Genomic DNA, 27,445 nt, shown 5'->3' with positions numbered 1-27,445 from the left:
GATGACTCATAATGGCTACCATAATGTTGGTCGCAGTTTGTGTTCTAACTGTAATATTGCATGTTGTGGGAGTAATTATTTACAAGTATTTTGTCATCAAAGCGCAGCACATTATCTGGATCTTCCAAAAGTCTCTCTCCACCATCAAACATCACTGTTCTTCACCTTATACAATTAATAAATGTAACGTCATTCTCGAACAAAGCTATTGTAGTGTGATTTTTACTATTGGCTTTCAAAAAGTTTTGAAGTTAGGAGGGGTTATCCTAAAGTTAAGACGGTTTTCAGGATTTTTTTTTCGAGTTAGGATGCTTCTGTAATACCCTTTTCCTATTTGTAGTTAAAATAAGATAATGCACTTAGGAAATTGTATTCTGTAATAGATTAATTAGCATTCACATAATACATTATAGACTTCTATAATTCAATGTTAGGCTGCATAGATTAGGTCAGCCGGAACCGGGAACACTTCCCATAAATCCTGATGTACTGGTTACATCATAGGAAGAATGGCATCTACGCTAATTTTAGTGTCTTTGTTTATCCAGAAGTTTTCTCACAGCCTGCCGGATCCAGATCTGACGAAGGACCTTCGCCTGGACCGATGACAACGCAGTGCTGAAGTGCCAACTAGTCTCTCCCTATGGAGGATCCCTCTACCACTATACAGATAAGGCGTTGTCGGGAAAATTCGTTTCGCGTTCCTACCCCAAAGGGATAAAATAAAATAAAATTCTGTATCAAAATTATAAGGAAACACCAGTACTTTGTTTAGGCTTGGTCTGTAGGGATTTCCAAACCTGCACACATATATTCAAACGCACATAACTATAGAATCAATTCTTAATGCGCATGTGACCGCCATCAGCGTTTATCACAGGTTCGCGTTTAAAGTCTGTGTAGAGAGAATGGTGTCGTCTTAGCGGCCCCTAATGTAATAACAAATGATCGTTGTGACGGAAGCGAATCAATCAAAACTAACTTTAGCTGGAAAATAACTTTATTAAAGAACCGCTATAAAGCCAAAACAATCTCTGTTACCATAAATTATACGTTTATCTCTGTAAAGCTGCTTTGAAACAATCTACACTGCTAAAAGCGCTATATAAATGAAGATGACTTGACTTGACAGCTTTTGTCCTAAATGTGGTCCTAACTGAAATTGCCATGGTTACCAGACAGATAAGATAGGATTCTAAAGTTAGGATCTTTCTGTAATAATACACCCCCAGTATATTATAGAGACATGGGATGGATTCTTTTGACCTAAGCCAGTAAGTAACAAACGCACAAGTCGCAATCACGCAGAACGGTTTATGTTAGGCTGCATAAACTAGGTCAGTCGGACCGGGGAACACTTCCTATAACACCCGATGTACTTGTTAAATCATAAAAAGAACAGCATCTACACAAATTTTAGTCTCTCTGTTTATCCCAAGGTTTACTGTAATCAGCCGGCGGATTCTGGGCCAAATCCAGATCAGATGGTGGACCTGCGCCTAGACATGACCACAACGCATCTCTGACGTGTCAGCAGAGATTGTGTCAACTCTCCCCTGTGAAGGCCTCATCGACACGACAGCCATCGGCACTGATCCTCAACAAACCCGTCTCCATACTGGCGTGACTCCAATCTTCAACCAGATGGAACTGGATAAATATTCTGAACGTTCCGATCTGACATCTGACCTGTAATGCTCCCATTCTGTCACCTGATGGAGTTTTGGTTCCTTGCCACTGTCGCCTTTGCCGCCTTTTAGCTTGCTTAGTTGGTGACACTTAATATTCAACAATATTATTGACCTGCCCGCATTGACACCATAATATGAGAACTGAACTGAGCTGGACGATGACATCACTGATTTCTCCAGAGCGGCTGTATAGATAAATTAACTAAATTAATAACTTTTTTACAACAAAAATGAACCATCACTGATCTTACTTAAGCTGGACTATGACACTATTTTCTTCAAGTTCTGCTGTACAGCCGAAACAAACTTTGTTGCAGTATTTTCCCGTCATAACTGTAAAGCTGCTTTGAAACAATCTGTATTGTAAAAAGCACTATATAAATAAAGGTGACTTGACAACACCTTAACCATACAGCAATCCCACTGGCAATCCCACTGGCTGTTACTCACATTCTCTTAAGAAAATGAAAGTAAATCTAGTTTGTGCAGCATTTTCCACAATACATATTGTTTCAAAGCAGCTTTAGAAAATAAAGGCTAAATGCCATCAGTAAGACGACTGTGGCTTGTGGCAAGGAAAAACTCCCTAAGATGAGGAAGAAACACGATGGAGTGGAGTATTAAGTATTGGCTGTTCTCCAATCTAAAATTGACGGTACTAAAACTGATTACTGTGAATACTTAATCAAAGACATGTCAAAACAATGAGAAGATGATTTTTTTTTATGAGATAAAATAAGACGAGAGCGAGTGCGTTAAAAGAGGCTTAACAGAAGGGGCTACAGTTTTTCTTTTCCATGAAATTTCTTCACCTCTCTTCCAAAGCAAATAATGTCTGAAAACAAGAAAAAACTCAATTTGCTTTCAAGTGGGCTGAATATAAACCTTAGCTTAAGTCCGCCATCCCACAAGAACTTGAAACACCATGGAATGAGGTCACGTATCCACTTAAAACGGTCCTTCAACTGATTGCTAAGAGGAAAGTAGTTTAAAAATATTTACTCCTTCAGTTTTCATTTTCATTTCAATCTACTGCTTATACACCATACAGCTTTCGAATCATTTTAATAAACAAACCATCTGACTTCAGCAGGCAACGAGGAACCAATTAATAGAAAAAATAAATAGCTGCTGCTCGAATGTTCATTTTAAGATCCCTGATTTCACAAACTCCTTCCTGCAATTCACTGCCCTCAACAAAATCACAGGAACTGAATGATGAGGTGCCATTTATTTTGGAGGAAGTTTGACCATCTTTAGCCATTTTAAGAAACATGGTCAATTTATGCACAATATTAACCAAATTTCAACAAAACACTCACCTCCTTTTTCTGGATCTTTATCCTCTTCATCCTCCTCTTTCTTAAGCTCTTCATCTTCTGACTCGGTTGTACAGCGGTAGCCCTTCCTCTTCAGGATGTGGCAGATGAGGACTCCCAGAAGCCCCATCAGAAAGAAGAAAGGCACCAGAACAAAGGCAATATACTCTGGGTTACCTGAGTTCCCATCACCCTTGCCAGCTGAAGAAAGGAGACAATCAATTAATAAAACAAGTTTGGTAATGCTTTACTTAGAGCTGCATAGAACTATTATGGCTGTTGATTTAACGTGTTAATTAGTTATGGCGAAAAATAAAATAAAAATAAAAAATCTAATGCATTATACATAAACCAAAAGTTATGTATGGTACAAACTGACAGAGATTAGTCAAATTAGATGGATTTTATAGTTACAGAGATCAAAGACAGTTTGAGCCATTACAACACCCCACTAAAACAGTTTTTGGGGCTTTGTGTACATATCTGTTCATTTTTATATACTAATGTGCCCCTTAAAGTTGACCAAATTTACACTCTTTCTGTTTTCTGGGAAAATGAACCAAAAATAATGATTACTCATCTTGCACTCAAGGGTGTATACAAATTTTTGTCCAATAACACGTTGGCAAGAATGAGAATGTCCCTCCCCCTTATAGCATCTAGGCGTCTTCGACTGGATTTGACTGCTTTGCAGTCGAGAGAGGAGTTGAAAACTGCCCACCCACTTTTTCCACAGCCTCGCTTCCAGAAGTATTTTTTGCATAGGTTTAGCCTATATATACACAAAATGACTCTTTCGCACAAAATCGACAATTTAGCCTAGTTGATCAATTTCTAGATTAAATCATAACTTCATTCAGTTACTATACTCGGAAACGTTTGCCATAGAGGAGAGCTAACAGCAGAGTTAGCTCAGCTTATTCAATAAGTGCTGAGAGCTAGTGTCTGCACAGACAGAAAAACACATTACACAGCTCTAAATGAGACAGGCCAAGTGTTTGGTCAGTCAAATACATAGAGAATGACAGAAAGGGCAAGAATGAGTGAAAGCAAAGGCTGCAGAGGGAAAGAATGACCTCGGAGAACAGCACAGAGGACAGACACTGGCATGGTACCCTGCAGCGAGTGACTCAGGGGATCAGTAATCCCTGTAAATTTCCACTGTACAGTTACACTCATTTCATCACTCTCTACATCTCTTACTCATAACCCTTTATGTATTGCCGAAGAAATATCATGGTACTCTGATATAATAATTTCCATGTACCGAGGAATTTACATTTTACTCCAGGGGATCCAAAAAAAAAAATACCACAAATTTACCAATGTGATAAAACCAATCGGAACACCTTTGCAACCATACAGTAGCCTATATAAACACTCTGGCAATCTCCAACATCGCACTAGCACCATATCATTAATTTTCTTCAGAAAATTCTTTTTTTTTTTTTATCACAAAAAAAAAAAATATATATATCAGGTTCCGAAACTTTTTAATTTGCATCACAAGTGCATGGGAAAAGGTGTTTGTTCCTAGAGTCTGTCAATAGTTCTTGAGAAGAATAGCGGTTGTTGACTTCAAGATATAATGTCTCCATTGATCCCATACAAAATGAATTTCCCTTCTCAAAACAACTCCCACAGTTTCCGAGGATCCGCAATCAGGTTTCTCTCTCAGTCTCTTCCCTTCATAAATTCATAAAAGCAGAAAAAAAAAAATCAATACGCACACCAACACCTGACTTTCACCCAACACTCTTATCTGTAAAATCGAACTCTACACAAATATCTCTTTATTCAAGCATGTCTTGAACACCAGAGGTCAAAGGGTTATATAAACTGTATTTTGGGCATTCCTGTTCATCCCTGCTCAGTCTCTGGGACTGAACTCTGACCCCCAACAAGCTATGCGCCAAGCACACATGCAGACAAAGAGCCAATTGTAATGTCTGTTACTGCATGTCTGCATATCACATGCACTGATGCTTGGACTTGCTACATTTACAGACCGCAGAGGCCTACAATACAATGTACTAAGGAAGGAACGTACACAAGTAATCGACTACTTAGCTTATGCCTTTGTCTGCTGGTAAGAGGTGATATGTTTACAAGTGTACAAGTGTTTGGCAACAGTTCTTCTAACCCTAATCAATGGAGTGTGTAGCTTTTCATTTATTTAACAACCATGTAGGAAGAAACAACATGGCCATATTCCAGGGTGACAATGTCTAGATTCATCAGGCTCAAATTGTGAATGAATGCACTCTGTAAAGTCTAATGGAGCACCAAAGACTTTCAATGAATTTAAGGTCTGGACTCAGAGGTGCCAATTCATGTGTGAAAATAATTCTTCATGCTCCCTCCCAACCATTCTTTCACAGATTAAGCCTGATGAATCTTTACATTGTCCTCCTGGAATATGGCCATGATGTGTCTTCCTACATGGCATACACACACATAGATGCCTCATTAGTGGTTGTTTCTATGGTCTACCGTCCGCCATATTGGAAGGGTCAAATCCGGTCCGTGAACATTCAAGAGCAAGATGACTGAGCGTCTGCAACTGTAGTTTGACGGATGTATGAATATCTATATCTGCAATAGACTTCAGCAGATGATTTAGCTAAACTAACATAATACAAGATGAAGGCGACAGCTAAAACGACATTAAAAAGTTACCATAAAAACCTGTAATAGTGAGTTATTACAAAAACACAAACTAACACATTCTCACTTGTGAACCGTTATCCCATTTCTCCGGAAATTTAAATCTCTTGATCCTTACTGTGAGTGACGACACGCTGACCGTTCCAAGATGGAGGGAGTGCAAAGACGTGTCTGTAGCGGTCGAATGTGGAATCTACGTATACTTATCTATCTGTAACTGTAAAGTTTTAATAATCGTTCTAATTCTTTCAGAATAGAGATGCCCACACCACACCACAACGATAACGACAGAGAGGAACAATATTGTTGGAATCACTTTCAGAACTATTTTTTCCAGCTGATGACAAAAACATTGACAGCCAATCAGAACCCACCTGGCTTTAAAAAGCTTGAGCATTTAAAGCAGCAGAAGACATAGCAGCAGCATATGCTTATTAAAGATCAGAACGCTATTGTGCGTTGGTGTTGGCGCTAATATAGTTGTCAAGTGTGTCAAGCAAGCGTATTTGAGCTTCTGTTGGCCCTATTTAATATGCACTGTGTGTACTGGTTATCCTGATTGGACAATCCCTTTAACTTAGGCTACATTTTTATTTTCAAGTAATTTATAACCCCCTTTTTTACATTATAGATTATAGTACTCAACTACAAAATTGAGATGCCCATCCCTATAATAAGGCCTAGTAAGCCTACACAGATGATAATACAGCAAGTTTGGGTGAGTAGGAAGTGACCATCCATCTTGTTAAACTGGCTCAATGCCAGAGCAATTCTGAACAGACAGAATGACTAGCAAGACAGGGATCTGATGTGACTCACATATGAACAAACATCTCAAACTACGCATTACAGTTACCGCCCACTTCTGCATCCAGGCTTAACAACGCAATGGAAGAGAATCTCAGTAATCTAAGGTCACAAGTGCAGTCATAAAAAAAAAACACTCTCAAATCACTCGAGTAAGTTGTGGGAAGGCATTCCAACTAAACAATCCTTCTTTTTCATTCCGCTTGCTTAATGGAGTACTAAAACGGGCAGATAAGACATGACGTCAAAATCGCAATCTCATTTCAGTATCTGCGCAAACTACACAATGACATTCAGGCAGAGTGCAGTTTAAATGAAAGGCAGATTTCAGACTGGTAGTTTCCAATTAGCAATCCAAACATGTGACTGCTGTTCATCAAATTGAGTAATAATCCAGGGACGCTGTCCTTTTAGACAACAGCTGCTGCTTGTGGCGCTCCAGTCAGAAATAGGTGTGGTGGGGAAATTGGATAGGCCTATTCTATTGTATTCAATCCACATTCCAAACAGATCTTTGCTACAAAACTGAAAAAAAAAATTAAAAAAAATGCTTACCTCACTCCTAGATCTAGTATTATGTAATTTAGATTAGCACTCAGAACGGCAAGTTAGAACAATGCTGACAACACATACTTTAGGATACTGTGTGGGTTAATACAGACCGAAGTTGTATCATCTTCAATATCTCAAATTTGTTTCCCACCAGAGAGAGAAAATGGAGACTTTCACTTAAGTCCCCTGCTTCTTCGATTTTTCTCCTGGAAAATTGTAATGTAAAACTGCAATCTCTCGTTTATCTCATACTAAGCACTCAATAGTTTCAGAAAAGATCTCATTGTCATTTCAAGAGTGTCTGTGTTTTTACATCATGTGCACTGCAAAGTATACTGGACAAGTGAAGTATACTTTGGGTTTTAGATGGGGTTTCTCTCTATAAATGCAAGAGCCGGGATCTGGAATTAGCCATTCATTTTCTCCACATGGAATTTGGCTGATTTTTAACAATAACTTGTAAACCTTTACAGACAGACCTTGAGCTAAGGTTAAAGGCATTAGCTAGCCTATGCTTTTGTTAACGCCATGCATTTTTTCAACTTTTTATTTATTTATTGTGTTTTAATTGGGTTTAACAGCAAAACTACATCAATCAACATCAGTTTCCCCAGGATTCTACAAAAAAAAAAAAAAAAAATCTACCAATGAGAGAATCAAAAAGAGCAAACCACAACAAAAGAACTCTTTAGCAATAACTGCAAATGACGAGACAGTCAGTTTCCCTTCGCTCTCAAACTACGTGTAACACAATCAACAGTTTTATATTTATCTGTCATTTTTTTATTTGGTTGTCATTTGCAGTGCTTCATGGGATTGTCGTTCTTTCCTTCGTTAAAGCCAAAAGTACACAGTCGTGTAGTCTTTTTGTCTGAGTTTCAAATACTTTTTTGTTTCAAATCAAAGTTATTAATGTTGTAATTCGCAATCACAATTTTAAATCTCCTTTTTAAAGACTTTAATCATTTCTATGGAAAAAAATAATAAATGGAATAATAGCCTACTTCCGGAACCAAGGTCGCTGAAGAAGTTGACGGGCAGTATTGCGCTGCGTCCAAAATCTAACAGTATTAATCTAATAGTATGCAAAAAACAGTAGGCAAAAAGTCCCAGGATGACCTAGCCTACTACTTATGGAGAGATTCTGAAGTGAGCATTCGATGGACACTTTACTATCCCATGAGGCCATGGGAGAGGATTTATGAATGGCAGTGAAGCGACGCAACTGATGCTGGAAGATCAGGTGACAGTAACAACATGGCGGATGTAGTACCGAATATCATTCTACCAACAATCATAATATAGGCCTATGTAATATACGGTTTTAACGATCGCGAAGTAAATGTGCGTTAAGCCATATCGTAATTACCGTTTTACGAGATTTCAACTTTCGTAAAAAGCTTTAATGTCCTCATAGAGCTCGTAATTACAATTTGTAAGCCGGGAATTCACTGAGAGCTGCTACCACCTGACCACAACAAATTCATTTCGGCATTGACAGTGTTGCTATAATTATTTTTTTGCGGAAACAAACTTCCATAGATTACCGAACGCTTTGAGTCGGTCGCTTCGCCCCAGTCGTATTCTGTTCCAATCCAGCTTTCAGTTTATGTTGCTTGGTGACACAAAATTTAGATTTTTTTGGCTTCTTTTGGAAATATTTTTATTAGCGAAGAAGACTTATTTACTGTTTATAGAACTAACGTTACTGTTTGAAAGCAATAACATTTAATGCTGTTTCATTGATCTGACTTCAACTGTTTATTTTAGTTCCTTTAAACACATTTTAGGAGTTGATAGTAAAATTAAACATAATTGATAACTCAGTTAAGTCCCCTGAGATATGAAAGAGCAGCCTGAGCAGTGCAATTTCTAATGTCAACAAATCTGTTCGCACGACAATGAACTAAAAAAATCCCAAATATCGATCCTCGGAGTCGGACATGCGGCAGCATCAGCGCGTGCTGGGTCGCGAGCAATGCCAGGTCATCATAACTTTATGATAGACAGACGCACCTTGCGCAAAGGACCCCCATCATTCACCCAAGTGCGCCACAAACATACTGATACAATACAGGCGTGTGTGGATGCGTGATTATCAATTGCCGAAGAAGGGATGAATCGATCTGCCCAGCATGTCTTACACGGGGTGGGTAACGTTACTTACGTGACGCGGTGGTGGAATCTGCCATCGGCCCACCGGTGTGACCGACGATCTGTCGTCCACAGATGAACTCGGACACGGACTGGAGTGTCCACAGACTCGTGAGCTTTGCTTACATCCACGGCTAACTTACTGGTGTTTCCTCATTCTTATCACTGCTATGATGAGGGACATCCCACTCTTAAAGTTGCAACCTCGTACAGCAATGGTGAAAGCTGTTACCCACAAGGTCCGGTGGACTTGAGTTACTCGGATTCGAAAGTAGAAAAATCCCCAGGACAAAAGGCGTTTGTAAAGATACTTGGACGTACAAAATTGTCCTGTCTGCGAATGGTATTGGTTTGCATGCATGCATGCATTTAGTGCGTTTCCAGTCCTGCAGAGGGCAGCATCTTTCTACATGCGTACAAGCGCAACACAGAGGAAGAGGAAACCCGGAAAAGTCTAGAGTCGGCATCTGCGCTTTAAAGGAATAGTTCACTTAAAAATGAAAATTCTGTCATCATTTACTCACGCTCAAGTTGTTTCAACCCTGTATGAATTTCTTTCTTCTGCTGAACACAAAAGAAGATATTTTGAAGAATGTCAGTAACCAAATATTTGGTGGGCCCATTGACTTTCATAGTATTTCCATTGACTTTCATAGTATTTTTTTTCCTACTATGGAAGTCAATGGGGTCCATGAAATGTCTGGTTACCGACATTCTTCAATCTTATTTTGTGTTTAGTATAGACGAATCCGACGAGCGTTCTGTGTAGGCTGCCATCTTGTGGCGACGCCATTACTGAGCTGTTACTGGTATGTAAACAAACCTCCGTGATAACGCACCCTCGATGACAGCTACAGCCAGGCAGTATGACTTGTTGGGTTGATGATGTTAGACAGTGGCCTCCAGTCACAGATGAAGGTACAAACGATCTTACAGATTATTTATGAAAATAGCTTGGCAATAACTATGCTAGCTAGGCTAGCTAACGAGGAAACTATAAAAAGATCTGTTCATTTGGCAACAAAAAATAAATGAATAAATGATATCAAATAAACGAATTCATGTTTTTCATTTGTGACCATTATTTATCTCATTTTCACATTTAAAAAGGAAAGGGTACAGCTAACGTTAACTGCTATATACTAGCGTTGTTGGTTCTCAGAGTGAGAGTCACAGTCAAGCAAATCAAACATTAACAACAGACATAACAGTAATGTTACTGCCCCAACGCGCCCCTTCGGTTGTTTTAAAGGTATTCAAGAGTATTTTCTCCTTCGCCTGGCATCCGATGATCAACAAAATGCCAACTACAGGTCACTGATAGAGGGTCAAAATGATCTGAGCTCCGGATGGTTTGGATAATGCACACTCTACCAGATGATAAACACATAACGTTAGTTCTAAAGGGACCTGTCCGATTTTCACAGACCATTAACAACACTCATACTGTACAAATAACTCGGCAGAGGAAGAATAGGAAAGTTGTAGATGTAACGTTAGTGACAGTCGTAAATCGCGGGCTGTTTATTCCAGTGGACGCAACCAAACCAATAGGAGGCAATGGCGCAACGCTACCCAGCAACAGCTCAGTAATGGCGCCCGCTTACTTCCGGTAGTTTCGCCGGATTCGTCTATAAGAAAGAAATTAATACAGATTTGGAACACCTTAAGTGTGATTAAATGATGTCAGCATTTTCAGTTATAAGTGAGCTTCCTTTAAGTGTTGTGAATTTCTATATTCTTCATGGCAAATACTAAGCGTCTTCCAAAATAATCGCTGCAAAAATCCTTAATTCTTATTATGAACAAGAAAATGAAACCCTATTAAATGTTATAGACAAATTCTTTAATAGAATGCCCCTATACTATACAATCCTAAAAATTATGGATCTTGAATGTTTTGGGGGATACAAATCATTTAATGTTCATTTTTAGTTTGTTAATATTGTATTTTATAATTAACTCTTGATGTTTTTTTTCTAGTTGATGGTAATCCTCACTATCTCTTTCAAGCATTCTCGAAGTAGAGAGAATACTTGAAAAGACTGAGGCTTTTAAGTCACTTTGACTGTGATACTCAACTTTGAAAAGCAAATATGCTGAATTCAGAATACTAGCATACTCTTACTACTCTTGCCATCGAAATTTATGGTAAAAGTAGTAAGAGTACTATGCTAGTATGTGGTATCGAATTCAGCAATAGACCCTTCCACTACACTGACATATACGCTCGCACACAGTGTTTTCACATTTAACAAGAATGGCACTGTTTTATCTACAAAGACTGTGCTTTAAAACACTTTATTTCTAAAAAAAAAATATATATATATATTTATATAATATATTTATGGGGCTATATATACCCCCATAAAATGTCTTTCACAATTTTCCTTTTTTTTTTTTTTTGACAGAGGGAGTCTTATAGAGAGCTGCCATGTTGAGATCACATGACCTGCTAAATAATACTTGGCTGCATCCAAAATCACATACTTCCCTACTGTAAAAAATGAACAACAGTATGTGACAAAATAAGCGTGTCTGAATTCACAGTACTCATAAAAGAGTAGGCAAAAAGCATCCGGATCACCTACTATTTCCGGCGAAATTCTGAAGTGTGCATACGATGGGCACTTGAATATCCCATGAGGCCATGGTAGATGATTTATGAATACCGCTGACGCTGGTAGGTCACATGATAATGACAGCATGGTGAATGTAGTACGTCCAGATTCCATCCATACTATACACATTTATAGTATACTATATAGAACATACTATTTAGCTGTCGTAAAGTAATTACTTATTTCAAAATAAGTACCTACACAAGAGCGTATGTGATTACGGACACAGACCTTGTTTTATTTTAGTAACCCCCTGTCAGATTGAATCACGCCTTTAAACTACCCATGATGCATTTTAAAGGACATTACACAAGATTAATTAAATTGCACATCACACTGATGTTATCTTTATTATGTGACGCCCAACTGTTCTACCAGTTCCAAAATACAAGCATTTCAACCTGTGTTAGTTTACTTAACACACGCCTCATGATGTTGACGTGTGGCTCAGCTAATTTAGCACACACTTCTGTGCCTGTGAGGACACGTGTCTTTGTGACGGCAGAGCTCCTTCCACTCAGTGTCAAATCGGCTCTGTGGCAGCTTCAGGTGAATTGAAATCATGGCCGAAGAGAATTCAGGTCAGCTTTCATAAAAAAAAACACACAAAAAACCAAGTGCACAGAGACACAATTCATCCATACATTCACCCGGCACTACATCAATCCATCGTTCCTTCTCAAGTATCTCTAATCTTCATCTTTTCCTCCAGTTTTGCTCAGCTATAGAAAACAAAAAAACAAGAAAGAAGACAAGAAATATGTAAAAGTATTATAAGCGTGGACTACCGTTTAAAGATTTGGGATTGGGAAGATTTGTTTATGTTTTTGAAAGGAGTCTCTTATGCTCACAAAGAAAGGCTGCATTTATTTGAACAAAAATGTGATAAAAACGTAATATTGTGAAATATATATATATAAAAAATATATTTTTTCAATATTCTTTGATGAATAAAAAGTCCAAAATACAATTTATTTGCAATATAAAATAGAAATATATTTAACATTATTAATGTCTTTACTGTCACTTCAATTTAATGTGTCCTTTCTGAATAAAAGTATTACTTAAAAAAAGATTTAAAAAAAATTCTTACTGACCCCAAACTTCTGAACAGTAGTGTATGAATCACATAATTCATTTGAGAGTTGTAGTATTCCAAGTAGTCCAAGTTTTAGTATTTCATAGTGTCAATTGTTATTTAAAAGCTATAAACATTGTTTCATTATGCCATCATATTCACTAATATGATTACCTGAATATTTAATTCAAAATACAGAGGCCCCAAAAACATTTGAATACTTCAGCCATACATAATCTGTATGTATCCATTGCAAACCAAATGGCATCATAAAAATATAAGATGCCAATACATCTGCTCCCAAGGTGATTTGTAGTGGATGTATGAAGTCAGTTCACACATGTATCCTATACTAGAGCATATGAACTAGGCCCAAACACTTTTGTCTTATTTAAAGCCTCAATTTCACATTTCCGTGAAACGCTTGCATCGTTTTTCATTAAAATAAACACTGTTTGGTGTAATATTTGTTATCTAATGTCACAACATTCAAACAGTTTGTCTTAAGTATGACCTTAGAGTCCAAACACTTCTTGGGCCACTGTATATTATATCTTATATAATATAAATTACTTACATGCTGTTTGGTGAACAGAAAACGTGGCAACGTATGGTCGGGATCCCCATACAAAAAGAGAAAAAAGACAGACATTATAAAACAAGTCTCTGAATGTTTAAAGGCCCTGAAAATACTTCAAGCGAAATCGGCGAAAGAACTGGTGTGACGTCATTTCGAACAAAATCAGGCCAAAAAGAAGTTCGTTTGGTGTTCATTTAGGGAGTCCTTGACAGCTTTTCCGGAAAAGTTCGCTCTGGCTGGTAAACAAGTCAAGTCAAATCACCTTTATTTTATATAGCGCTTTCTACAATACTGATAGTTTCAAAGCAGCTTTACAGTGATAACAGGAAAATTATACATTTAGGCTGTTGTTCAGCTGAAGTCAGTTCAGTGTTGATTCAGTTCTGTTGTAAAGATCATCAATTATTAGTTAATTTCATCTATAAAGCAGTTCTGCAGAAAACAGTGATGTCATCGTCCAGCTCAGTTCACATCTCATACAACAGCCTCAGTACAGTCTGTTGAATATTACGAATATTAAGTAAACATATTTGAGCTACCATTGGTCCGTGGCGATTGCGTAATAGGTAGGTGTGGCTCTGAGGCTCCGCCTTCTTTGACGTAGAAATCTTCTCCAGTTAATTTCCTCTAGGGTTGTGACGGTACCAAAATCTCTGTAGTCAGTACCAATGCTAGTAAAATCTTGCGGCTCACTGTACCAATTTCAGAACCAGAGCAAAAACTGTTGAAATAAGTACTCTAAAAAGTGTGGTCCCGTTTTGTCTCATCCGTTGGTTATCACTAGGCGCGTTTCCATTACAGATTTATGCAAAACTTATGCGATTTTTTCTAAATATCGATAAAAAACTATTGCGAAATGACAGCGTTTCCATTAACCGATGTTATGCGACTAAAGCGTAATTTTTTTCCTCTCGCGATAAGTCATTCCAAAAATCATGGCAATGGACGTTGGTAGTTTTATATATATCACAGCCAAGTACCGCACTAGACATTATTATTATTAATGGAAGGAAACGTAGGTGTGTTAGCAAAGCATTAATGGCAAGGAAAGACCCTTATACTGTGAGCGGCACATATGAGGTGTTTCTGGGTTTTTCTCACTCATTTCTGCTCCGAGGTCTTGATTGTGGCATTTCTTTGAGGTTTAGAATCCAGTATTTCTGTCATTCTTCCGTCTTTTATGAATTTAATAAAGAACTCTGTCTTGTATTCTGTCCAAACACACCGCGTCATCTACGTCAGGTGACTGTAAATGCGCAAAAACTGTTTCCATTGCAGTTTTGCGAAATATTCCTTTTTCGAATTGCCTGAAAAACCCCCTCATGCGAGCGTAAAAACTTTTTTGCGATAAATGGGAGTTTTTGCGAAATTGACGTGTTTCCATTAAGCGTATTTTCAAGTCGCAATTTCAATTTGCGCAATTTGAAGGGTAATGGAAACGCGGCTACTGTCAATAATAATAATAATTCGTTACATTTATATAGCGCTTTTCTGGGTCCTCAAAGCGCTTCACATATGGAAGGGGGGAATCTCCTCAACCACCACCAATGTGCAGCATCCACTGATGATGCGACGGCAGCCATATTGCACCAGAACGCCCACCACACACCAGCTTCAATCATCGCAGTTTCCGGTTCAATCATGCATTTAAATACGGAATTTAAATATTAGAAACTTTGCAGTGTACTTATCAGCATGAAAAACTAAACTTGATTGTGAATGGGTAATAAACAGAAAGCAAGAGAAGCTCCCTTTATAATCACTACAGCTGTCAATCTCTAAAGCGCAAACTCACTGAATTCTGCACTCTCGCAAAAAAACTCAACTTATAATAAAAAAGCTGTCTTAAATGTACAATCAATCTCTTATTTGCATTGCGTTTACACTTTGTTGGTTGTAATGAAAGGATTCACAAGCGTGCAGCTCATGTTAAAAAAACCCTGCATTTATAGCTAAGTTCTGACTAACTTACTGACTAGCCCCTCTGATTGGCCATTGTGTTCACATGCTCGACAGATATGTTTGTGATTGGCTACAATGCTCAACACTGTTGAGCATTAAAAACACACTGTTAAAGGGTTAGTTCACCCAAAAATTTTAATTCTATCATTTACTCTTCCTTATGTTGTTCCAAAACTGTGAGTTTCTTTCTTCTGTTGAACTAAAAAGAAGATATTTTGAAGAATGTCTGCAACCAAACAGTTGACAGTAGCCACTGACATTGAAAAAATAAAGGAAGTCAATGGCTACCGTTGACTGTCCGGTAACCAACATTCTTCAAAATATCTTATTTTGTATTCAACAGGTTCGGAACAACATAAGGAAGAGTAAATGATAGAATTTTTGGGTGAACTATCCCTTTAACCTTTTCAACCAAACACGAACGAAAACATTTGAAAGCATCGTCTATAAGCGGAAATGCTGGTACAGTCAACTTATCTTTTTCTTTTCAGTATTACTGGTCCTTTTTAAGTACTACTGACAACCCTAATTTCTTCTGTTCAGTCCGTCGAGGTTAGACGTGAGTAAAAGCATGAACACACTTAGAGCCGCTTTATAATAGAAATTAAAATTGTAATTCTAATTTAAGGAGCCACTGACATTGTTTTTTCTTGTTTAATACTGTAAGCTGCTTGCTTTTAAACAATCTACTGTATAAAATGCTATATAAATAACCACGACGTGACTTTACTGGAGTCCTGAATTGCAGAGATTGTGCAAACATCCACATCGCTACGATCAGATGCTTTTTTAACTGTTGTTTTTTCACTGCTGTCTTATTTGGTTATTGAGAGAAAAGTGTGCGGCACATATTAACATATTCATCTAAACGCGCTCTCAGCAGCGTGGACGGCGCCGGGATGTTCGCTAACAGTATATACCGCTGCTTACTTATTTCAAACTCATTTTTATCCCTAAGCGAGGAACGAAAAAGAACATCGCCATGAGTGCATCAGGGGCCTTAAGAATGTGCATTTATATTTTAAGCATCAAATGGCATTTGTAGAAAATCATTCTATTTTAACTTACCTTAATAACATCTACCCAGTTCCAACCTCTTGGTAGTTCACCCTTATTATCTGTTTATTGCAAAGGGCAGATTCACATCAGTGTGCATTCAAACAACAAAGCCAAACTTCTTTCGTTTTTTCGCCAATGATACTAACCTGTTCTTCCAATCAGTTTCCTCTTCTGTGATTTGGTTAGTTGCTCTTTTTTGTCCTTCTTCTTCTTACTGACAGAGGTGGAATTATTCATGACATCGCTGCTGGATATCAAGGTCTGAGAAACAATACCAGTCGTTCAATGTTTTTTTACAGGAGCTGTGGCAAAGTCATTCTGAACAAGCAGTTTCCATAGCTACACTACAAGAGACCTTCACTCTGTTCTTCTGAGGTGATTTAATTGTTTAAAGATATAATGTGAAATATATCGGAAAGCACTAGTGCAGACATTGCACAATATATTCAGAGAGCCCAGCGCGTCAAGAATACAGACCACAGCGGTTGTCACGGGCTGGTGGTTTTCCATGAGTGTTTCCTGGTTCTCTTTGGCCCACTCAAAAAGCGTGTACATCATGGCAGTGCCGAGGTTGGCCTCCACCTGTTCGCTCATCTTCGAGAGAATGCACTGCTTTGTCTCCAGCGATCTAAAATTAGAAGGTTCATTTAATCCTGTTAAATCCAATAACCTACTTGCACTATGAAATATGATATTCAATATGAATCTAATAGAATGTCAAGTACCATTCAAAAGCTTGCGGTCAGTGAGTAAAATAAAAATAAAAAATGTATATATATATATATATATATATATATATATATATACAGGTGCTGGTCATAAAATTAGAATATCATCAAAAAGTTGATTTATTTCAGTAATTCCGTTAAAAAAGTGAAACTTGTATATTATATAGACTCATTACATGCAAAGTGAGATATCTCAAGCCTTTATTTGTTATAATTTTGATGATTATGGCTTACAGCTTATGAAACCCACAAAATCAAAATCTCAGAAAATTAGAATATTACATGAAATCACACAGTAATTACACAGTGATACCATGGTCACTGAACCAGGTTTTGGTTATTTTGGCAGTGTGGGCAGGTGCAGATCCTGCTGGAAAATGAAGTCAGCATCTCCATAAATCTTGTCTGCTGAAGGAAGCATGAAGTGCTCTGGAAATGTCCTGGTAGACGGCTGCGTTGAGTGGACAGCACAGTGGACCAACACCAGCCGATGACATGGCTCCCCAAACCAACACAGACTGTGGAAACTTCACACTGGACTTCAAGCATCTTGGATTGTGCCTCTCCATTCTTCCTCCAGACTCTGGGACCTTGGTTTCCAAATGAGATGCAAAATTTGCTCTCATCAGAAAAGAGGACTTTGGTCCACTGTGCTTTATTAAATCCAGAGTCAACGCAGGCGTCTACCAGGACATTTTCAGAGCACTTCATGCTTCCTTCATTTTCCAGCAGGATTTGCACCTGCCCACACTGCCAAAATAACCAAAACCTGGTTAAATCGCTAAAACGATACATTTATTTTTAGAAATTCGTAATTTTATACTTTAGAAAAATGAATAGGGCCAATAGTCTGGAAACACAAATAATTTTCCATACTCTTGGTTTTTTCCCCATCCTTATCCAGACCAGACTTGGATATCACTCAAATCAAATTCCATACTTTTCCAAACCGCGTAGGAACCTTGTGTAATAATATTTCACAATACAGCCTTGGTTAGCATAAGAGACTTATGTCAAAAACATCGTACTGAACCGTAAACTTTTGAACACTTGTATATTAAAAATATAAACATATCCAGTGCAAATAATCTGACATATCAAGTACAATCTATGAACATTTTAGCCACAATGAAAGGCTAAAACAATTATACTGTGAACAACTTACATTCTGTTGTTGAAAAAAGTATCTAATGATATGTGCGGTGCAGTTTCAGGATAGTTCTCTGGCCAAGACACTTCTAGCAGGAAGGATTTAGTGTCATCAACATCTCCTATCTACAAATAAATGTAAAAAAAAAGAAGAAGAAGAAGAAAAAAACACAATTCAGACACAAAAAGTACCATGACATTAGCAAAAACCTTTGGACGAGGTACAATAGTAGTGCTATACTATGTTTTTATGCAAACATATTATTAATACAATATCATCTAAACCAACAATATATGAATAGGTTAATCAGTTAAATACATTATATAATAGCGTATCATCTCATACCATCACAGAAGTGTTATACCACTAAAGAAGGCACTCTTACTTATTTGTTTATTTACCTCGCAATTCACTTCTGCTCTAGCTTGTTTACTAAACCACATAGATAGATAGATAGATAGATAGATAGATAGATAGATAGATAGATAGATAGATAAGTCAAAGTAAACAGTATTTGGTGTATTTATGACTTTTTTCACACCAAACTGAACTGAAGTATTAGTGTCGAGAAGCAGTTCTTACCCTGAACTGGAAAGAAACAGAGCTGAGCTCTTTAAAGCAGTCATCTCCTTCATAGATTGAACGCAGAGCCTCCAACTCCATCTGGACAAGAACACTTCAGTGTCAATAACCCTGCAATACCATGGTTTTACCCTGTTTTGGACATTTACCGTTGTATTTTCCTAGTATGATACCATGGAACATAAAAATGGAAACACTATACAGTAATATCATCGCTGTACCACCACTTTCCTTTTTTGTATAGTGTTATTCAATTTCAGAATGAAATGTGGGCATAAACAAGATGTTCATTAAGTTTGTGGTTAGGTTAGTATACACAGCTTTCATAAAACTTCCACAATGCATTTAGTGAGCATCTTTTAGCTCATGTTAGCTTTAGCTGTATCTGTCTCACCTCCTGGTCTTCATTGGCAGTCATGTTTTTCGCCAATCTAAAACTTTAAACCAGTCATAAACAGCGCTGGTGTATCAGCGGACTGTGGTCAAAAGAAAGTTTAAACACTAATGAAGATCAACATGCTTTAAGAATCCTGTAACTGTAACTCAGAATATAGTCAGTCTCGCACAGTCAACTCAAAAGAGAAGAGTGTCATCTCTCAGATGATGGTCGCGGTTACTGTCCCCTGCAGGACTGGAGTGCTGCAGAAATGCACTGGCACTGCAACACCTATTAATATACACTAGATGGCGACAAAACACCTTGAATGGAATTGCGATTTTTCAAATATCAAAACAAAAAAGATAGTGGGTAATGGCGAATGAGTGGACTATCAAAGTAAAGCAACCTCAAAAACCCGCAAAAAGTGTTATTGTCCAGTTAAAAAGCATTACACTATCAAAGCAACAGGCCTTACAGCCTACACATTTAGGTTTTTTTTCCGGGTTTTTTTTTTTTTTTTTTTTCACTAACTGGGGTTTTGAGAAATGAATTACACAAAGCTTGTTTTCTCTATCAGTCCTTTTCTATGTTGGGTTCAAACATCTTCTTCAAACCCTCTTAAATTAGAGTAGGTAATTTTCTGTGACTCTAATCCATAACACTGAAAACGAAGACAACAGTCAATTTTATATTAAGATTTTAATTGTGTGCTCAAGAGTAGGCCTATTTTTCATAAATGTCAGGTTGGGGCAAGTTGTCATAAATGTTTAAAATGTTATATTTATTAGGTACAATGTGTGTGTGTGTGTGTGTGTGTGTGTGTGTGTGTGTGTGTGTGTGTGTGTGTGTGTGTGTGTGTGTGTGTGTGTGTGTGTGTTCCTTTATTATTATTTTCCACAGTTTATCTAAAAATGTGGTTAATGAAACCTGTTACATTCTCCAAAATATATTATTTTGTGTTCCACAGAAGAAAGAAAGTCATACAGGTTTGGAAAGACAATGAAAGTGAGTAAATGATGAATGAATTTACATTTTCAGGTGAACTATCCCACTAATAGCAAGTATCATTGTGACAACTGAAAACTGAAGTAATCTGCTAAGTATTTAACTCATGTTTTATGCAAAAAGTTGTCATTATGCATTATCTGAAGCTCATCAATTCCTATCTCTGCATTCTAATTAAAAAGGCTTCACTTATATAATCTAATCAGAACAAAACAATATAATTTTACACCTTTTGCTTAATAGTTCACATCTACATAGTAATCAGGAAAAAGCACCTTCACAGCGACATGCTGATTATTAGCACTCATTTACATGCGGTTTACGGGTCAACAGGACGTCCTCATTGAGGCGTGATTAAAGCCCTCTCTGATTATTGAGCAAACCCTGCCTTTGAAGAGCTGAGACTCACCAGAGAGTCGAGGGCAGAAGATTATATCCCAGCTCACTTCTGACAGACCGATAGCCAAATTACCTGTTGGGAAGATTTACTGTTCTAATTTCAGATCTATTTCACCAGACCTCTTCCATTAAACAAGCCATCCAAAAATAAGTTTATAAAAGACACAACTCAGGGTCAAGAATAAATCATTTATCATCTCTCTGAAAATGCAATATTTATCATAGCTCCGTTGGGCTAAGGTATCTTACAGTGGTATGAGCACAGGAGATGGGATGTTGCTCAAAGTTTACTGTCCTGAGTCAAACCCACACATACAGTACTTGTGCTGTGGGAAAGCAAGGAGCCATTTAATGACACACCACTCTCCACAAGCACTCTGTTATGTGCATTCATTTTTGAGCATTCTGACCGTTTGATTCAGTTCTGCGACTTGTTTTTGTGCTCCCAAAAGCTTTCGTGGCAGAGCATATGGCACTGTGGAGCCAAAAGTATATTTTACACCATTGTATGTTTCTTTAGGCAAGGAACTGCAGGCAGCTGGCCAAAGCTTTTACTCCCACAGTCTGAATTACATGACTGGTTGGCTCTACACAATCTCTTTTACGACAAAGTTGCAAGAGGACTATTGTGCGTGTGTGTTGTAAACCATTTGTATGCTTGTGCTTTGATGCTATTGCAGTGTTTAAAAACTGAATGGCATTAACATTTCCTGATGAGTGAGTAATGATAGTCACAGAAACCACATAATGAACATGATCCGTTTAGAGATCCATTGTTTCCAAGCCCACAGCCTCTCTTGCTAGCATTTCATTTTGGATCGCAATGTTGGTGTGTGACCGCTGGAAGCAAAAAGCTTAAACTTAAACCAGCCTAAGCTCTAACTTATGCAGAACTGTAAAAAAAAAAAAAAAAAAAAAAATGTTTTAGTAATTTGGTAACACTTTATAATAAGTATACGGTAATAAAGTAATTACAAATCATTTGCAAACTATTAGTTAATTCATTCAAATATTAGTCTACATTTTTAATATAATAATACACTATAGTGAGTTCTTAATTCATTGGCACTGTAATTAATTATTATTGTATAATGTAATTAGCTAATTTGTAAAGAGTTAGATAATGTTTTTTTTATATTTTATTAACAACTTATTAATAGTAAATAGTTCTCACTTTAGGTCACAGAAAATCTGAAAATGACATTAATTAAATGCTTTATTAGCATTAATTGCATTAGTGTTCACATACACAATGAGTTTCCATGTTTCATGGGGACTTTCCATAGACAAGATTTTTATTCTGTACAAACTATATTCTATCCCCTAACCCCAACTGATCTATTTTTACAGTGTGAACTCATGAGTATGTTTATGTATTTTTGATACCACACGTACATTTACTTACATTTGCATAGATGCAGAAACATGTATCTATCTATCTATCTATCTATCTATCTATCTATCTATCTATCTATCTATCTATATGTGTGTGTGTGTGTGTGTGTGTGTGTGTGTGTGTGTGTGTGTGCATGCTTAATGCGTTTGTAAACATTTAAGGAACACTGAAAATGAATGCAATCAATGTCCAATAAAGGTTGGTTTAAAGCACTTAATTAATGATATTTTCCTATTTCCCATAATGACCTAATCTAAAGTGAGAACTATTTATTCCTAATAACCAATTCACAACTCATTTGTTATTGGTTTAAAGTACTGTACATCATCTATATGGTTGTTAATAAAGCATAAAACAACTTTTAACTATTGTATGAGCTAATTAAATAATAAACATTATGTTATATACAGTGACAATGAATGAAGAACTGACTATTTGTATAAAATAACATAGAAACTACAATATTTAAATTTATAAACTATGAACTAATAGTTTGTTAATGTGTTACCAGAAATTGTAACAGAAAAAAGCCAAAGCATTACATTTACATGTTTTAATTAATGTAAAAGTAATAATTATCTCATAATGTATGGCATATGATGTTTTTAAAAAGACAGTATAATCATTTCCAGAATTCCATGCAAGAAATTATGTGGGTTGACATAAAAAATACCAAGCTTTGGTAATTGCAAGATAAAAAGTTAAAATTATGACATTGAGATAAAAAGTTATAATTTTGAGATAAAAAAAAAGTCTTAATTATTAGCCTACCATAGACTGTAAAAAAATATTGAAATTTTGAGGTAAAAAGTCAACATTATGACATACTAACTCAAATAATGAGATAAAGAGTCTAAATTGTTTCCAATTATTTTGGAGCCATTATGCCTGATTATATCATAATTTCAACTTTTAGTCATCATTTAGACTTTTAACTCGTAATTATGACTTTTCATCTCACATTTTCTACTTTTTATGTGATCATTTTGACTTTTATCTCATAATTTCGCTTGTATGTCATCATAATTAGCCTATGATTTACCAAAGAATATTTGTTATAGGCCATTATGTGGCTAAAATTAGCTTCCATACATTAGTCATGTAAACCAACCAACTGATACAAGCCTGACCATTTCAGACCAGCAAAGCAGATGCTGTTTTTCTCAGCAGGGGTCTGTTGAATACAGTGATCAATGAGTCATAAATCCACTATGCCCGGAGGAAAGCCCTGACAATGTGCGCTTGCTTTCAAGTGCCCAAGGGCTTCACGATTCTCATCCTTCCTTCCTCGGTTGTGTTCTCTGCTCGTAGTAGGACAGTTTGCGAACATATAATGGTTCGCGTGGCTCACGCAAATCGAGAGGGCAGAGCTTAGCTGACTCAATTGCATCTGTTTCTTCAGTTTCCTCTAACGCTGGCGAGTGGCGAGTGAATCCAGCGCGAGGCGAGACGGAGAACAGCACCGACCGCCACAGGGATGTATACCAAACACAGACAGAAAAACGGACACATTTCATCGACACGATATGTGCTTGTATCGCTTTTTCTGTTTAACGGTTTACTGGAAATCGCAGGCGGAAATCCTCGGGAGGAAGGTAAGACAGCGCTTTCATACCCCAGAACCGACTTGGAAAGTTGTTCTCCTTTATCAACCAGTTGCGCGCATCCACGAATAAGTTTTTTTGCTGGGTAAACGCATTTTAGTCGCTTCGAAAAGTGTACGTCTGATGCATAAATAGGCTACACTGTTTGTTTAGGTTACTGTGAAAAGAAAAGCTTTTTGAACAATAATTCATCAGTGATTTCCCTTCCATATAAGGATGTGGATGTTGCCCACGTTGACTGCAAGAAGACTACTTTATTCTCAGCTGATTGTTTACTTTAATGTTGCTATAAACGTCAGGACATAATCAAATGTGATTGCACATAATATTGACCTCAACTGAATGCAAAAGCAAAAGGAGAAAATGTGACATTGTAACATTCTATTTGTTTTGTTCAATCTAACCGTTAAATCGGAACGATTTACATAGTCAATTAAAAGTAGGCTACAGTAACCATATAGGGTAGCATAGTGACCGAGAAGCAGCAGTACTTTTTAACAGGATCATTTTTTAAGTTCACTGCACTATAGCCTATTCAGCAATTTAGTAGCCTAACCGGAGTAGCGCACCGTTATAGCCTATACTAAATCTGCAGCGTGAAACATCAGCACTATTCTGACTCTATGACTCTCAGAACTACTCTAATCAGTAGCCTAGATTATTTTAAGTGAAAATTAAAAATAAAAAAAACATCCAGCTCCATATGAGTAGTCAGATTCCCAAACGAGTGAGTCTTATGAGCCGGCTCTTTTTGTGAATCAAAAACATAGCCTACATCGCAACCGGAGTAATCCGAATTCCAAATGATTGACTCTTATAAGTCGGTTCATTTTTATTTAATCAAAAACATAGGCCTTCATTGCGTTTAATTTTTTTTTTTTTTTTTTTTTTTAGTGAATCAAAAACAGCTTAATGCCCACTTCGCGAACGAGCAAAATATCGCGTGACGATTGCCGAACGAATAGGCTAATTCTTATGAGCCGATTTGTCTAGTGAATCTAAAACACTTACCGAATCATTTGGAGTGACTACTGAATTAATCTGTAATTTATTGCAAGTTACTTTGGTCAAAGGAAAGAAAGACTAAATTGAACATTATTTTATTGTATGTTATCCTATGTAGGCCTATTAGAGCATTGATTTAATTATAGGTATCATTGTCATTCATTAACTATTTAAGTCTTGTGACAGGTATTGATTGTAGGAAAGCTGACCTTAGAAGACTTCAGGGTTACTTATATGATGAACACTCCAAAAAATGCTGTGTTGTTTCAACCCATGTTTGGGTCAAATATGGACAAACCCACCCAACCATTGACCCAAACATGGGTTGAAACAACCCATGTTTTTTTAGAATGTATGTTTGGGTTCAGACTCCTGCTCATTCAAGGCCCTGTCTTGTGATGATTCAATGGGCCATCTCTCATCATACGTGAGAGACTGTCCATTAATTTTCTTGGCAATGATTTTTCCAGGGTAGGTTGCAAGGTCTTTTCCCAAACCTCTACATTACATGGCTTGGGACAGGCATTCACACCAACAGACAATTTTGCGTCTTCATTTCACCTATACTGCAGGTTTTTTGGATGGGGGATGGGGGGGGGGGGGCATGCAAACATGAACGGGAGAACATGTAAAATCTACACAGGAAGCCGGGACTCGGACCATGGATCTCCTTGCTGTGAGGCAACAGTACGACCCAATAAGCCACTGTGCCGGCAATTATAGGTTTACTAACATGCAAAAAAGTGATGTCAAACAAACACCCTTTTAGCGCTAACCTTAATCAAACACACCTGAACCAGCTAATCAAGGGCTGCATCCGAAATTGCATTTTTCCCTACTAGTATATATAATAGGCGAAAAACAGTATGTGACAAGAGTAGTATGTCAGATTTTACAGTAGCCTACTCATTAAAGAGTGGGCAAAAAGTACCCGGATGACCTACTACTTCGGGCGAGATTCTGAAGTGTAGCCTACGTATGATGGACATTTTACTATCCCATGATGCCACGGGAGAGGATTTATGAATGGCAGCGAAGCTATGTAATTGATGCTGGTTGGTCACGTGATAATGACAACATGGCGAATGTAATGCGTCCGGATTATTTTCATACTACACACATTTTTAGCGGACACAGAGTAATTACTTATTTAAAATATGTACCTACTCAAGAGAGTATATGCAATTTCAGACGCAGCCAAGGTCTTTGTGATTGCTAGAAAGCTACAGCTAGGTACATTTTGATAAAGGTTGGAGTTAAATTGCAGGTAAATGGATCTCGAGGGCCAGATTGTTACTGAAAGATACTGAAAGAATCATTATGGAGCCTAATCATTTACAGGACCACAAATCCCTATTATAAAGCGATGCATGTTAGTCAAACCACTTAACTGCACACAATGAATCGATTTGATCATTAGCCATTGGTCAGTCTTTCAGTTGCGTAAAATAATGATGTGATGTGAGTCGCGATGACAGTTCTCCATTAAAACAAGACTGTTATTGATGCTGCAAATTCTTTACTGTCAAAATTATAAGCCACAACAAGATCCAGGTTACTTTCAGAATTGAAAAAGTTCACATTATCAATGCCCCAGATTCTCTGATTCACTGAGCAACACATAACAAATATAAAGGAAAACTGCTGATCTGGGTTTTTTTTTTTTTTTTTTCACTAGAATATTTAATCACAGGCATCACTTCTCTGTAATTTAAACACTGTGTGTTTTAAAGAAACTCAAACAGGCTGTTGGTCTCAGGATATCAAGTTAACAGTCCTGTTCCAACATACACTACACGAGCTCTCTGCGTGTTCTGCGTGTTTGGAGAAGTTCCTACATCTCTCTGAGATTTGACCAGGGACTCTGGGACCTGCGCTGAGATTCAGTATCCATATTGCGTGACAGACCTTTAATGCATTTATAACAAGCGATATTATCTACGACAGGCAAGAGCTATTAGCAAGAGTAAATATTCTGCTGAGCTGAGAAGTTGATCTTAAAATATACTTATGGCTTGTTTGTACCTACATGTGGATAATCAACGATGCACATTTAGCCCATATATATATAATATGGGGTTTATACTAGAAGGCAGTCTGGTGACATACTGTAATAATAAAACTAGGAAGCTTGGAAGCAGCTTGGGTTCTGTGCTTCAGTTGCATATGTAATGAGGAAATGACCAATAAAAATTTCAAATGCAATAAATTCAAGAGGTGAGATCCTAATTTAGAAAGCAAATATTAAAAAGACATAACATTCTTTTTTCAGTAGCAAATATTCTAATAACTGATTACTGGGACAAAAAAGGTTGCATGTGGATTTTTTGTTTTCTGAAATACTTTATTCTGGTCAAGTATTTTTGTGCAATGTTGTCTGGTGCAACTGTATAACTGACTGCTCATATTGGCAATCCTCCCTCTCTCTCTCTCTCTCTCTCTCTCTCTCTCTCTTTCTCTTTTCATACAATGCAAGTTGTTAATTAATGCCATCTTTCAACTCAAATTGATTGTAGGAAAGTTGACCTTAGAAGACTTCAGGGTTACTTATATGACGAACATAAAACTTTATTGTCACACTCTAAAAAATGCTGTGTTGTTTCAACCCATGTTTGGGTCAAATATGGACAAACCCACCCAACCATTGACCCAAACTTTTAGAATGTATGTTTGGTTCAATCTCCTGCTCATTCAAGGCCCTGTTTAT

The 27,445-nt window shown here is 37.2% G+C and overlaps 3 protein-coding genes across 4 annotated transcripts in view; 1 reads left to right on the top strand and 2 right to left on the bottom strand.

Annotated features, from left to right (window-relative positions):
- rell1 (RELT like 1) overlaps nt 1-10,739 on the bottom strand; it is a 30,131-nt gene extending 19,392 nt beyond the window's left edge. Inside the window, exons 1-2 of the mRNA XM_079866776.1 lie at nt 9,204-10,739; nt 3,014-3,211 (exon numbers count right to left, since the gene is read on the bottom strand). Of these exons, the coding sequence (XP_079722902.1) occupies nt 3,014-3,211; nt 9,204-9,228 (223 nt within the window). The 5' untranslated portion in view covers nt 9,229-10,739. The remainder of the gene's footprint in view (nt 1-3,013; nt 3,212-9,203) is intronic.
- Nucleotides 10,740-11,596: 857 nt separating this feature from the next.
- Nucleotides 11,597-19,572, bottom strand: rwdd (RWD domain containing 4). 2 transcript variants are annotated; one of them, XM_079866777.1, is made up of 7 exons: nt 19,345-19,572; nt 18,951-19,031; nt 18,384-18,493; nt 16,968-17,118; nt 16,637-16,751; nt 16,500-16,549; nt 11,597-12,533 (listed from the first exon to the last, which is right to left on the bottom strand). In XM_079866777.1, the coding sequence occupies exons 1-7, from the start codon at nt 19,366-19,368 to the stop codon at nt 12,501-12,503; spliced, it is 564 nt and encodes a 187-aa protein (XP_079722903.1). In that variant the 5' UTR covers nt 19,369-19,572; the 3' UTR covers nt 11,597-12,500. The 2 variants fall into 2 exon arrangements, with proteins under 2 accessions (XP_079722903.1, XP_079722904.1); XM_079866778.1 differs by lacking the exon at nt 11,597-12,533 and adding an exon at nt 16,364-16,384.
- Nucleotides 19,573-23,324: 3,752 nt separating this feature from the next.
- adam19a (ADAM metallopeptidase domain 19a) overlaps nt 23,325-27,445 on the top strand; it is a 101,999-nt gene continuing 97,878 nt past the window's right edge. Inside the window, exon 1 of the mRNA XM_079866760.1 lies at nt 23,325-23,724. Coding sequence (XP_079722886.1) covers nt 23,607-23,724 — 118 coding nt within the window. The 5' untranslated portion in view covers nt 23,325-23,606. The remainder of the gene's footprint in view (nt 23,725-27,445) is intronic.

This window comes from Squalius cephalus (assembly GCF_949319135.1).
Source record: "Squalius cephalus genome assembly, chromosome: 3".
NCBI lineage: Eukaryota > Metazoa > Chordata > Actinopteri > Cypriniformes > Leuciscidae > Squalius > Squalius cephalus.
This window is presented reverse-complemented; position numbering and strand designations above follow the sequence as displayed.